Source organism: Kluyveromyces lactis, assembly GCF_000002515.2.
Source record: "Kluyveromyces lactis strain NRRL Y-1140 chromosome A complete sequence".
Taxonomy (NCBI): Eukaryota; Fungi; Ascomycota; class Saccharomycetes; order Saccharomycetales; family Saccharomycetaceae; genus Kluyveromyces; species Kluyveromyces lactis.
In genome coordinates, this window is record NC_006037.1 from 551,867 (window position 1) to 564,845 (window position 12,979).

At 38.7% G+C, this 12,979-nt stretch overlaps 8 protein-coding genes and 3 non-coding genes across 11 annotated transcripts; 6 read left to right on the forward strand and 5 right to left on the reverse strand.

Moving 5' to 3' along the window:
- Positions 1-571: 571 nt before the first annotated feature.
- TFA2 (transcription factor TFIIE subunit TFA2) lies at positions 572-1,432 on the forward strand (the record flags this gene model as incomplete). Its single annotated transcript, XM_451265.1, has 1 exon — positions 572-1,432. The coding sequence occupies one exon, from the start codon at positions 572-574 to the stop codon at positions 1,430-1,432; it is 861 nt and encodes a 286-aa protein (XP_451265.1).
- A 104-nt stretch (positions 1,433-1,536) lies between these two features.
- RPA34 (DNA-directed RNA polymerase I subunit RPA34) lies at positions 1,537-2,121 on the reverse strand (the record flags this gene model as incomplete). The annotated part of the gene is made up of 1 exon (XM_451266.1): positions 1,537-2,121. The coding sequence occupies one exon, from the start codon at positions 2,119-2,121 to the stop codon at positions 1,537-1,539; it is 585 nt and encodes a 194-aa protein (XP_451266.1).
- A 746-nt stretch (positions 2,122-2,867) lies between these two features.
- SNR190 lies at positions 2,868-3,104 on the forward strand. Its single transcript, XR_002633557.1, has one exon. It is a non-coding gene; the product is annotated as a snR190 (small nucleolar RNA).
- Positions 3,105-3,155: 51 nt separating this feature from the next.
- SNR128 lies at positions 3,156-3,321 on the forward strand. Its single transcript, XR_002633558.1, has one exon. It is a non-coding gene; the product is annotated as a snR128 (small nucleolar RNA).
- Positions 3,322-3,413: 92 nt separating this feature from the next.
- Positions 3,414-4,784, reverse strand: LAS1 (rRNA-processing protein LAS1; the record flags this gene model as incomplete). The annotated part of the gene is made up of 1 exon (XM_451268.1): positions 3,414-4,784. One exon carries the CDS (start codon positions 4,782-4,784, stop codon positions 3,414-3,416), a length of 1,371 nt encoding a protein of 456 aa, XP_451268.1.
- A 717-nt stretch (positions 4,785-5,501) lies between these two features.
- OAF3 (Oaf3p) lies at positions 5,502-7,475 on the forward strand (the record flags this gene model as incomplete). Its single annotated transcript, XM_451269.1, has 1 exon — positions 5,502-7,475. One exon carries the CDS (start codon positions 5,502-5,504, stop codon positions 7,473-7,475), a length of 1,974 nt encoding a protein of 657 aa, XP_451269.1.
- A 54-nt stretch (positions 7,476-7,529) lies between these two features.
- On the reverse strand, positions 7,530-9,128 carry DAS1 (SCF ubiquitin ligase complex subunit DAS1; the record flags this gene model as incomplete). Its single annotated transcript, XM_451270.1, has 1 exon — positions 7,530-9,128. One exon carries the CDS (start codon positions 9,126-9,128, stop codon positions 7,530-7,532), a length of 1,599 nt encoding a protein of 532 aa, XP_451270.1.
- Positions 9,129-9,692: 564 nt separating this feature from the next.
- Positions 9,693-10,067, forward strand: KLLA0_A06072r. Its single transcript has 2 exons — positions 9,693-9,729; positions 10,018-10,067. It is a non-coding gene; the product is annotated as a tRNA-Leu (tRNA).
- Positions 10,068-10,273: 206 nt separating this feature from the next.
- PAM17 (Pam17p) lies at positions 10,274-10,864 on the reverse strand (the record flags this gene model as incomplete). The annotated part of the gene is made up of 1 exon (XM_451271.1): positions 10,274-10,864. One exon carries the CDS (start codon positions 10,862-10,864, stop codon positions 10,274-10,276), a length of 591 nt encoding a protein of 196 aa, XP_451271.1.
- Positions 10,865-11,280: 416 nt separating this feature from the next.
- Positions 11,281-12,201, forward strand: SYP1 (Syp1p; the record flags this gene model as incomplete). Its single annotated transcript, XM_451272.1, has 1 exon — positions 11,281-12,201. One exon carries the CDS (start codon positions 11,281-11,283, stop codon positions 12,199-12,201), a length of 921 nt encoding a protein of 306 aa, XP_451272.1.
- A 20-nt stretch (positions 12,202-12,221) lies between these two features.
- KLLA0_A06127g (uncharacterized protein) lies at positions 12,222-12,731 on the reverse strand (the record flags this gene model as incomplete). Its single annotated transcript, XM_451273.1, has 1 exon — positions 12,222-12,731. The coding sequence occupies one exon, from the start codon at positions 12,729-12,731 to the stop codon at positions 12,222-12,224; it is 510 nt and encodes a 169-aa protein (XP_451273.1).
- Positions 12,732-12,979: the final 248 nt, after the last annotated feature.

Consider the following 12,979-nt stretch of genomic DNA (forward strand, 5'->3'; position numbering starts at 1 on the left):
TCCTATTTGAATAGAGATGTGCCATTCCTCAGGTCATCACTATTTCATGGATCTCTTGACCGCGAATGAATTCGCAGAAGAAACCTCTAACAGCGATGGTTTTAAAGTTGGCTTAAAATGTTTTATCTTTCATAAAGAATCAATTATGATAGACGCTGCAGACCAGAAGAATCAGTATGAAGAATAGTGAACGTCAATTCAATTATATTTTCCAGATGCAATGGTGAAAAACTAGAAGGAAACGAGTCCAGCTAAAGCCATCACATCTTGACTACTCAAACCAATCCGAGGTTCCACAGCGCCCTTGGTATATTATGAAAGAATAAAACGACCAGAATAACACAAAGTTAAACGGTCAGCTTATCGTAAAGTGAGAAGTTGTTCTCTTAGGTCAAATTTTTTTTCGAAAACCTTTTTATACGTTTGAAGCATGAAAAGCTTTTGAAAAATTGGAAGCTTTGAAATATAAAAGAAGGTTGCAATGAATCAAACGTATTACTAACTTTCACTAAAGATATATAAAACTGTGTGGCGACAAGTGGTTTGAACAGTATCAGAAGGTGTGGGTAATATGAGCAACGATTTACTGGCCAATTTAAATGCGTTCAAGAACAAGGTGAAGACTTCTCCAGCGCTCACTACAAGGAAAGTTTTAGCTAATAAAGATAGAGATGGACAAACGAATGGGAACGGTAAATCTACGGAAGTGATAGAAGTGGATGATCCAAATTCCGATGAGAAGGATATGCCTCTGAAGAAAAGGGCCAAGAGTAGTAGCGTCGCTCCAACGGGCCAGTTGGATAGTACACATCTTTCCACGAAGATGCTTATAGCCACAGAATATATCCAAGAAAGAGGGGAAGCAGTACCGGTAGATCAAATCGAATCATATCTTTCGTTACCTAAGGATAATAATGTGATTCCGATGTTAAAGGGGTTACAAAAATTCAAGTTTGACCCAAAGAGGAACACTTTACAGTACGTATCCATTTACGATGTGCATTCTGCGGAGGAATTGCTACAACTATTAAGATCACAGGCGACGTTCAAGGGTATATCATGTAAAGAGTTAAAAGATGGTTGGCCACAATGTTTTGATACAATCGACGAGTTAGAAGCAAAGAACAGAATCCTTGTTCTTCGGACAAAGAAGGATAATTCTCCAAGGTTTGTCTGGTATAACCATGCTGGTCCATCAAGGCAAATCGATGAAGAGTTCGTTACGATGTGGGAAGCTTGTAAGCTACCTCAGCGTAGTGAATTACCAAGAAAACTACAAGATTTGGGTCTCAAGCCTGCTAGTGTGGATCCTGCTACGATCAAGAATGAGCAAACCACAAGGAAAGAGGTCAAGAAACGTAGATCAAGAAAGGGTAAAGTTACCAATACACATATGGCTGGTATATTGAGAGATTATTCCGATAGGGTATGAAGATACCTACTTTTTATAATGAACGTATTCTACATATAACCCAAATTAAAATATGACCAGTGCGTTATATATAAATAATATACAGAAAGACCAGAACGAGTGCTCTAGTCGTGCTTTCTCTTTTTTTTGCTAACTTTCTTCAAATCTTTATCCTCGTAATACCCAGTTGCGAAATGTCTAGTCTTGAGACCCTTAACCTTCAACACATCCTTTCTATCCACTCTTACCTTAGAATAATCAATGCTTGGAATCTTTGCAGTTTCGCTTATGGTAAAGATCTTATCAAATGATCTTGATGCAGATGAATCGACGGTCAACTTTGTCTTATCTACAGGAGTCAATAATGTCAATTCAGAAGAAGAAGATGCACCAGAAGTGGAATTTTCTTGTTGGATTTCCTCCTTCACAGAGAAATGTTTACCTTTTTGTTCGATGCCAGTTTCCGACTCCGCTGTGAAATCAATAGGTAATTTCGAAAGCTTAGAGACATCTAAAGATTTAGGAAGTTTGATAAGCCAAAGTTCTTTTTGCTTCAAGTTCTTAGGCTTCACGAATGATTTCAAATGTGTACATTTCTTATAGTTTTCAGGTGGAACGAAAACGTCCGTTACAGTTTCTGATGATCCATCATTATCGCTGTCGCTATCACTGATGTATTCCTTTGAAAGAGTTTTGTCGACCTTGGCCATTGTTTGAGATATTTCTTATAACGTTTTGCGAGTGGAATAATATTACAGGGAAGGGTGTAACAAAAACTCACCTGAACTAGTTAAACTGTAATTGGAACCCTAGGACCACACAGAACCTCACTTATCTGCCTCTGTGTGTCTATTTGAATCTGCAATGAGATGAGATGAGCTTAAACCGAATTTTTTCATCTTGGGAAAGACTTTTCTTTCTTTTTAGACGTTACCCGGGAAAATGCACGTGGTTAACACGTGGAACAAACTATCGTATTCATGAAATCTGTTCCAGTTCATCACAAACCATCGAGAAATGGTATGTCCGACTTGAACAGCCTTCGAGCAACATTTATTGGATCACTAATACTATGATTCCCGTTGAATGGTATGACATCGATGCCCTAAGTACTTGGTTTACTGTATTATCATGTCGAACGACGCAATTATTCCAAAAATTTTTTCCATGCTTCTTCGACACGAAGAATATAAAAAGGCTGGTAATGAGAAACAAACTAGACATGTTAAACTCATCAAACCATTTATCCAGGTTAGGTATTGAAAAGTTCTGTAGGTTGTTCTCTAGCCTCACTTGCTGTTGGCAAGTGAGCTTTATAGTATCCTTGATGGAGCAGTGTTTCACAGCCGTGAAACACTGATTCGTCTATGTTACGCTTGGAAAAGAGACCTTTTCCATGAAGAAATAAACGTAAAAGTTTGCATATACGTGGGATTCATTATTACTTCATACCTTACGAAAGAACTTCAAAACATTTAACGATGATGAAAACGGTCTACACTTCTTTCCCAGTCCGATATCGACCATGACGATATGGGAGTCTACCATGTTGTTGTCTTACGGGGCAACGACTTTTTAAGCCAGTACATGCTTTGACATGTACAATTTAGATCATCTGAGTTTTCTCTTTTTAGTTTTCTTAAGGTCAAAGTAACAGTGAAACAAGATCCATCGTCGTATCTTCTGTTGCATTTATTTCTTCAAAACGTTTCACTTCTTCTTTTTAGCTAAGAACATGATTGTGCGTTATGGATTTTAACATTTTTTTATATGATGAAAATTGGTTCCTTTACATTCGCAGTTTCCACGGTAGGAGTACGCCTACGAACCCATCGTTAGTACTCTTCAGTGACCGCTCTTTATTGAGACCTTCCTAGGATGTCTGATCTTTTTATATGTTATTATCCATTTCCATTTTCAATCCTGTTATCATCGCAGAACCTGTAGAACTGTCAATCTTTCTTGCTTTGTCTTATGTATCTAAAAGGCTTAATTATACTAATTACAAAACGCCAAATGGTCTAGGCGTCCACTCGGTGACTTCTTGCCAGTTGGAGATGGGGGCATTGCTTTGTTTGATCTTTTTGAACTGATTTTTCAATTCATTCAAGTCTTTCAATATATCCAAGGCCGGGGAATCTTCCGAAACAGGCTCTATTTCTTCAGAAGACGTCCTTTTCCTTGAATTGTAGAGCTCTAATTCAACGTTCCTGATCCCCTTTGCCTCAAATTCTTCAATAACTTTTTTCGCGTCTATCTCATTCGCTTTCTTCTTCTTTCTTGACTTACTACCGCTGTAATTACCACTAGATCCACTTTCATTACTCAAATTCTTTAAGATGTGTAACACGAGATAGTTGTGGTACTTATCTACCACATTACTAAACAATCCATTACTCAAAAACTTTCTGCCGTTAACCATGGAACAACACTTATTTACGAATTTCAAGAGCTTCTTATGATTTGAGAACCGATCCGTAATCTTCGTCTCTTCATTCATGATCCTCTTCTCGTAGTTTTCTATTAGCCACTCTATACACCTGACTTGGAATGTGTCTAAGGAATGAAAACATATCTCTAACAAGGTTTCGTCGCAGTGCAAGATCATATACTCTACGAAATCTGATTTGTGTATTTGTTTCCAGGCAGTTTTCAAAACTGTCAACCAATCACTAACTTCTTCGTCCTCGGTTGAGTCCTGCTCACCAAAAGTTGATCTAGCAATTCTTTGACGTTTCCATAGGTACTCATTCTCTTTCAATAATCTCTTGAGACCAGTATACTGAGTGAATAAGGATTTCAGTTGAACAGATGACTGTGATTTCCTTTTCTTGGCTTCTGAGTCGTCATTATCATCAGTCGCATCCTCATCTTCAGCCTCATCAAAGTCCTGATCTTCCTCTTCCCATTCATCATTATTCCAATAATTATCCCACGTCCATTGTATCGCTTCCTTGCAACACAATCGTAGCATCTCAAGACTAGGCAGTTCTCTTTCATGTGTACTCAAATGACGTAACTCAACGAACCAACTGGGCAACCCTATATTTTCAGCAAGTGTGTGTAATGGGATAGCAAACTGTGCCTGTTGCACTGGGTCTAACATACCGTTCACAAACCTAATCAAGACCATGCAGTACTGCCATTTCAAATATTCCATATCATCGCCGTCTTGCGCCTCGCCAGGGTCGTTCAACTGGCATTGCATCAAACGGACCGTATATTCTATTATATGTGGGAGATATGGACCCCTGGTAAGGTATGCGTCAATTCGTTGTATGGCCCTTCTCTTCGATGCTGGAGTATCATCTACAAACAACCATTGCTTCAACTGTTCAAGCTCAGATCTCGATCTCCAAGGCGTTATTCTCATCGGGAGTTCCTCGTAGGGTTGTGTACCAAATGAAAGAAACAGAAATCACGAAAAACTGCTAGAAACAACAATTGTAGATATATATACCAGATTAGATGTGATATTAAGTCATATCATCTCACCTCATCTCATCGCTCTGTTTCCGAGTATGCATGGATCTTGTTTTTTCATCGAAATTGAAAAATTTCGAATATGACGAAATGATATCCAAAGCCCACTTTCAATACAGAGGAAGCAAATGAAATATTATCAATGTCATCGTATATTAGATGGATATTGGTAGTATGTAAGCGTCGGGAGATTCGAATAACGTAGTACACTTAACGTACTTTAACATGCAAGAATAATTTTCAGTAAATATCATTATGTAGTACTTCTTAAATGACAATCCGTTTTAGGTGTCAAATTCTTAATTAAGTATAATCTCGAAATAAAACTGCCGGAATCACAAATGGTCTTCTTTCATGAAGAAACAATTTCGTGTATGGCCTCCGAAAGGACAAGTAAACTTCGAATTGGATATCAATTGTAGCGAAGACTGCTAAACTGCTTTTCACACGCCGATTAAATCGAATACACGCCGGTCTGGTAATACTTTTTGTTTCAGGAACGGTCTGAACGTTTGTAATACAGAATCAACCGACACGCCTTCAGACGCTAAACACTACAAGTGCAGTAAAACGAAAGTCAGGGAGTGAATTGCACACAAATCGTCTTATGGTTTACGAAATGCTATCTCCGGTACCAGTTAAGAAGAGACATAGACCTACACTTGTATGTTTGAATTGCAGGCGTCGTAAGACGAAATGTGATAGAGGAAAGCCCTCGTGCAGTAACTGTTTAAAGCTGGGAGAAACGTGTGTTTACTCCGAGGATACGGATGAGAATGCTTCTAAAAAAGTAAGATACGAATATATGGATGATCTTGGATTACCGGAGTTCATCAATATGGCTCCTAAAGGGCTACATCTGTTAAGCAAAAGATCAGCTTCGTGGTTCAATGGGTTGTTCTCAGACATCGCTATATGTGACAGAGATCCATATTTAAGAATAACAAACGCTGTCATTGATATTTTACGGAAAAGTGCCAGTAAAGGTATCGATCGTAGTGAAAGAGACACCGTCTTGCAGCTTCCTAATTCGTTAAAGACCGTAACCATGTACAACCGGTCAGAAAAGTCTGAAGATCAACTATACCATCAGATAGCTAGGGAGTTCTCAGCATTGCGGTCTGCCCCAATACCGGAGACATATGTACCGTATGAATACGAATTTTGGTCCAAATATTATCCATACTTCGTTGACAAGATTCATCCGTTGGTGCCTGTATTCAATCTTATTGAGTTGAAGGATCTACTAGAAAAGTTTTTTCAACGCCAAAAAGACCATCCGGGCAAATTGAACGACAAGGTACACGAGTCTACTCTTTTAATGCTAACGTACCTCATCATCAATTTTTTCCTCCTCGAATTCGATTCTCATAATAGGTTGATTCAGGACCATATTAATATTATTAAAAAATGGTTAGTACAATCTAAATGGTTCCAAAAGACAACTCTACTCCAGTTAAGGGTATGGCTAGTCTTGAGATTCCATAACTGGTGTACTTACCACGATAACGACGGCAATCGTATGAATGCCAACGACGGATTAATGGGGTTAATTATGGGCCATTGCGCATCACTTGGAATTACATGGCAATTATGGACGAATGTCGATAGTGATGAGTGTAAAAATATCTGGATAAACGCTTTACATTGGGATAGGAAGTTAGCAGTGTTGAATGGAAATGACACGTTTAATGGAAGGACAATGAGGGTACCAGAACTCCCTAATGATCATTTAGTTCTTAAATTCTTAAAATGTTGTGTTGATGATCCTACACACGTGAATTATAAACTCGCTATTGAAATATTAAACAAGTTAAACTTTGAAGAGCAGAACCCCATGGTTACCTGGGAATGGAAAGTTATTGTTGCTGTGACAAAGTTACAAATCAACCATGGACGCTTGAATCATATTAACGAAGGGATCTCGGCCGTTATCGCATCATTAGAAGATTTAATTACTCTATGGAATGAGCATTTCATTAGACCATTAGCGCCTGTGTCTTATTCCAGTAGAATCATAGAGATATCAATGAATAAAGCCCTAGTTCTCTTGCCAGCAATAATACTAAGAGCTCGTAACCCCTGCAAACAAAAAATCCTACAGTTAATGGATAAAATATTGACAACGTACTTTAATGAATTCCCATACTATTATCATGTATTCAAAAGATTGTTCAAATATAAACTAACTTTAAATTTGATCAATAGAGAGGATTCATTAGATCATATGTTGACGATTCTAAAACATGAGAATCATCAAGTTCTAGAAAAATTGGGTATAACCAGTAAAGACGCAGAAATGTCAGACGACGATGTAATAAAAGTCTGGAATGCCAGATTCAGTTTCACTGAAAAAGTAGTTAATTTGAAAGTTGAAATGATGTGTAAAAACTACGAACCAAATCTCTTCTCATCAAGTTATCAGCACGCTCTTGAAAAATTAGAAGAGAGGCATTCGGCCAAGGCAGATGCAATAGATGTCACTCAATTTTTGCAACAAGTCTTTGACTCAACAGATTTTGACCTCTTTTATGGGATGGATGTAGGTGAACTCCCCAAGATGGACAGCATTCTTCCATAATTTTTTTGGGCTTGGTACTTTCCCTCTTGTTCCTTGTATAGAAAAGTACAATATTTAACAATTTCCCATATTCGATTTGTAACCATTATTAAAGAAAACTGGAACAGGAACACGGGCACCTTCTCTCTCGAGAACGATACAAGGTACGTCGTTCAAAACCAAATATCGTAATCTTTTCAAATTTGAGAGTATAGTTGTATATGTCTTTTTATTGTGATGAACCATTGCATGATAGCACTTGATGACGTCAGATTCTGTGATGGGTTCAATCGGGGTTGAGTTTCTATGCATGGATTTATAGTGCCTATTGTATTCATTAATCTTGGTGACGAAGTCCGAGAGATTCATTGGTTGTGTCCTAACAGAAGGGTATATGTCAAATGCTTTTGAATAAGGTAATAAAGAGAGGTATTTCATCATTGTGAATATATCCTTAGCGATCAAATCGCTTAAATCTCTGATCACCATATCTTTCGACGAATTGAAAAATTTACCGTATAGTATATCCTGAAACACATGATTACAATCATCACAATGGCAGTTATGTAAGAATTTGAACCTTGACCCCTCGATAGAAATGATCTGCCTGTCGATATTTTCGAATCTCAAATCTAGGAATTGTAGCTCTCTACAATTTAATAAAATGGACAGGAATACATCCGTTGAAACAGGATGTGGAGTGAACTCATGCAAAAAATCTGTCTTCAACCTTTTCAAATTCTTCAAACGTTTGAAAAGTTCGATGAGTATGGCTGGATTTTGTCTCATAGATATAAGAGATAAATCCCGAATTTCTGTAAACTCGTAAAATTCAGTCAAAATTTCCAATTCTCGTTTATTCAAATTCTCATTCCATGATATGATTGTTAACACCTTTAAAGTTCTCACATCGAAGACATCTGAAAGTTTAGTAAGCTTCGGGTATTGGTTCAGCGGTTTCAATTGATCGGGCGGATAATATTCTTTCCTCCAATGTAGTTTCAAGTCATGGATTTGCAATTTAAATTGCAATGGGTATATGCAATTGAACAACTGGATGGGATCCATGAAAAGAGTCATGTGTGACAAGTTAGAAGAAATCCGTTGCTTTAAATATTGAGCTAAATTAGGCAAATACGTTCTGGAAACTTCTCCCTCGGGCATGGAATTAGGTGGGGCACTATCGAAACTGGTGACATTATGACGCGATTGGATTCCATTTGCAATAATATCGTTACAATCCGGGTCCGTAACGTTTTCCAATCGTATAATGGATTTAGAGTACGTACATAGCAACCTTAAAACTTCTGCCTGCTTCTCTTTATCCAAATCCCAATTAATCCGTATCCATTGAATGGAATTCAACCTTTCACTGTTCCTAGATAAAGTGCGTATAAGAAGATCAAGTTTCGCATTAGCCAACCCACGAGACCAGCACTCTGCCTCGTTTGGGGGCATGTACAAGTATGTCCAGTTGATAGCGAGGTTGACTATATCACTCTCTACTACATTCGAATCGTTCAAATAAATTCTCCGATACAAAATCGGCAGTGCTAGTTTTGAAACCCGTTTATTCACCAAACATAGGTTCAATCTATCTCGCTGCGGTACATGAGTAATGACTTCAGCTAAAAGCTCGTCTGGAAGTGATTCCAGTGGGAATGTATCAATCATGGATAATAAGTAATCAAAAGAGCAATTTGTACGGCGTCTTTAAACAGCAATCTCTCCTCTTAGTAACATAAAGCTCCTCTAATATACAGCATACAGCCATCAAGAGTGAAAGAAGTTTAGTGTTTTTGATGGTAGAAGCCGGCAATAAGAATCGAATGACTGGGCTATTGTATTCAAGCATAAGGTAGGCATGTTAAAGGGTAATGAATTCCTGGCAAAGAACGAACGGAAGTGAAGTTTCGAATTCCAAGAAATTGAAATCAAAGTCACGTGAGTAGAAATGAAGATCACATTGTACGGAAATCCGTTATGCGTTCCTTTCCTCAATCAAACCCGCGACATCAATGAAAAGAACAGACAGAACAGCCGGGTACCTTGAAGAAGAACTTCCAGAGAGCCATTTTATGGTATATAACTGGGGTAAATAGACCCATATTCAACCGGTAGATTATCGAAGAAACCCAGTTAACCCAGTTAATAAAGGGGCTACACTGCGCTGGAATATAATAAATTGAAATGAAGAACTACTCCCAATTTAGTTGAACTACTAACAGTATAAGAACTGGGTGTGTGGCCGAGTGGTTAAGGCGCCTGCTTCAGGGACAAGAAATGAGCATGCGGACTCAATGCGGCATCAAAACCGTCTCCGTCGCTTTCCAATTGACACATTCTGCTTTACCTTTGGGGGGGCCAAGAAAATTGCGATAGCCGTTTCCTTAAACCTTTAAACAGAGGTTTTCTACGCAGTTTTGTGCGAGTTGTAAGGGGCCTGGTCCGAAAATCAAAAATTTGTGGGTCCTCCAGAAAATCTTCACTGATTGCTTGGCGGCTATTGGGTGCGGGTAGAGCAGAAGTGGATTGCGAGTGACGGACACGGTTACCCGGAATATGCAGGTCTGTTAATGTTAACAGGCGCGAGTTCGAACCTCGCCGCATCCAAATATACTTTTTTTTGTTGGGTATCGATCCTTTTCATTCCGGTTTCTCTGGCATATACCATTACGCAATTGCTAATGCTGATTTAACGAATGTTTCTTTAGATATCAACCACTATTTATTATTTACTATTTACTTGTACTTACGGAAAGGCGTTTCCTTGGGTGGGAGAGTGATAGTCATCATACTTTTTCTGGTATTTTTCCGCTTCACAAGAACTCACTAGCCTTTCTTTTGTAAGAATGACAATCTCTTAGCCATTGTCTGTACTGTGGTATCGAATTAATCTTTTCACCGTAGTAATCCGGCACAGGGTTACTGAAAGATTGTGATTGAGGATTGACTCTGTTCTTTTGGATTTTGGCCAAAAATGAAAGTTGCTTCTCTTGAAACTGTAATAATTTGGGACCGGAAGTGGCCTTAAACAATGCAGTACCCACAATTGGTCCCAATAACCAACCAACAGCAGCACATGTGATCATACCAGCAGTAATTGCCATTAGTGGATCGAATCCAAAGATTGTTTGAGTTGGATCGATTTCCAAAGTGGAGAAGTAAAACCACGAACCGTTAACGAATACTATGGCTGTCGCAACCGAAGAAGCCGTGTTGAAAACACGTTCTTTTTTACGTAGCTTGAAGAATTCTGGCCATGTCATTTCATGAGAAGCTGTCTTACCAGCATTAGTGCTATTCATTCTGATGGCAACGGCATTGCGTGTAACGGCTCTTTTCAAAAGAGATTGTCCATTTAGTCCAACCAAAAGACGGTTCTGTAGATTGATTCCTAGTCTCAACATAGTTTGGGCTATTTTTCCGTGGTATTTGGTTCTTATTGCCTCTGATATCCGAGTATACTACTTATCGAGTAACACAGCAGAAGAATTGGCTGTTTGATGCTAGTTCAAACAGGTGATCTGGATCCACCCCTCGAACATTCCTTATTGAAATCATGTTATAAGCTCATTTGGTAGCTTTCCAAACTTTTTTTTGGAATTGACAAGCTTCAATATCCACGTCCGGGTAATGAAAGTACCGCTTTTTCCAATCTCTTGATCAAATGGTGTTATATCTCGAATAGATCTTCATTTGATACAGATATATGTTACGTCCGTTCATCATTGCATGATACTTTCACTATTCTAAAGCTGTCTATTATAGTTATAGGTTATATTGTTTGCCTTGCACGTCTCAAAAAGTAAGTCTTTCTGTTATAATGTCTGATGTTCTAGCTTTTGCAGAAATAGTGCAGGGCTATATTCAATCGCTAGAAGAACTCAAAGAGACAAAATTCGATAGTAATAGTGAATTGTTCTCTGAAGTGTCCCAGGAACTTGTCAGATCCAAGGAATTACTGCTACAGTTACAGGAGAGGGAGAATATACTGAAATTGAGAGAATCAGGACCAGATTCAGAGTCACCACCATTACCAGAGATTAATGGTGATATAGTAGAGACTTTGTCATGTGTTATCACAGACGATAATATAACGAACGTATCACTTGTTGGCGAAGTTGCCATCAATGGTACCAAGTGGGATCAAAGAACGAGTGATTTGTATATGAAATTCAATAATGTTAGTTCCGTTAAGATTAACGACACATTCCTGGAGCCAGTGGATGTGGTTCAGAATATATACAAATTGAAACGTGAACGCGAATGGGACAACGTGGTTACAGGATTAGTGAAATATGCAGTGACAAATTTACCACAGGTTCAATGTCCGATTCTAGTGACACCCGTATGGCAGTTCAAAGAGGCCGAGATCATCTCAATGATCAATTTAAGACCTTTAATTCCTGTCAATTATACACTATTGAAAGTTTGTATAAAGATAGGCACCAAGGCCCAAGATATTTTATCTAAACCTACTGGATTTTATAACCAAGTGGATGGTACCATCCAATGGGATCTGCCCATGCTGGAACAGGATCAGATTCTGATTTTGAGATATAAAGGTGGACAACGAACCGATGTTGTCACATCTCAAGCAATTGGGCCACCGCATGTTCGTATAGATTTTACCGCATCACAGCTGTTGACACAGGTTAACGTGGAATACGGATATTCACCAACCAGATTAACGGACCTGCCGTTAAACGTAATGACTATTTCTGGGAACTATAAGGCCCAGTGATTGTCAAGCGTTATCTTTACTCAGACTATAACCCTTGGCAATCTGTACTTTTCGTTTCTGGACGATTTAAAAGAGATCTCAGACGATGAGGAAGATGTCGAGACAGATGACACAGGAGACACGGATTTCCTGGGTAGCAGCGGTAACATTTCCGCGACAAAATCGTGAACCCATCTCAACTGGTATTCCGTCAAACAAGAGAGTTTCTCCGAAAGGTACGGCACCACTAGACAAACGGCATCCGAACTATTAGAGCTATAATCTTGGTAGTAATCGTCATCAACAGAAGCAATATCGGGAGTTTGCATTCGTACCACTGCATTCGTGCTCATCCAGCGTTCGATCCTTCTAGTGGGGTCCTCCTGTTCCATTTCATCGTCGTCGCTACTAGAACTCAATACCAATGGGTCATTCACCACATGGTACTCGCCAATATCTAAATCAAGCCACGCTTCTTCGGATAATATATCATCACTTCTGGCGCTGGTGCGAACCACACGTTTGCTGAACCTTCTAACACCAAATGACATCTGGAAATGCTCTCAACCTGTTAAACCACCAAATAACCTTTATAAGACCGGTTCTGGTCTATATATTATTGATTTGAATTTGTACTTGAACTTAAACTGCGTTAAATAATATCGTTATCACACACTCCACAATTTACCAGTAATAGACCCACAGAGATTGTTCCTGTGAACGTACTCGTTTATATATCAGTACTCAGAATATCTAGAGTAAACCACGGGTTAGAATGAACGCACTCAAGTCAATCTGT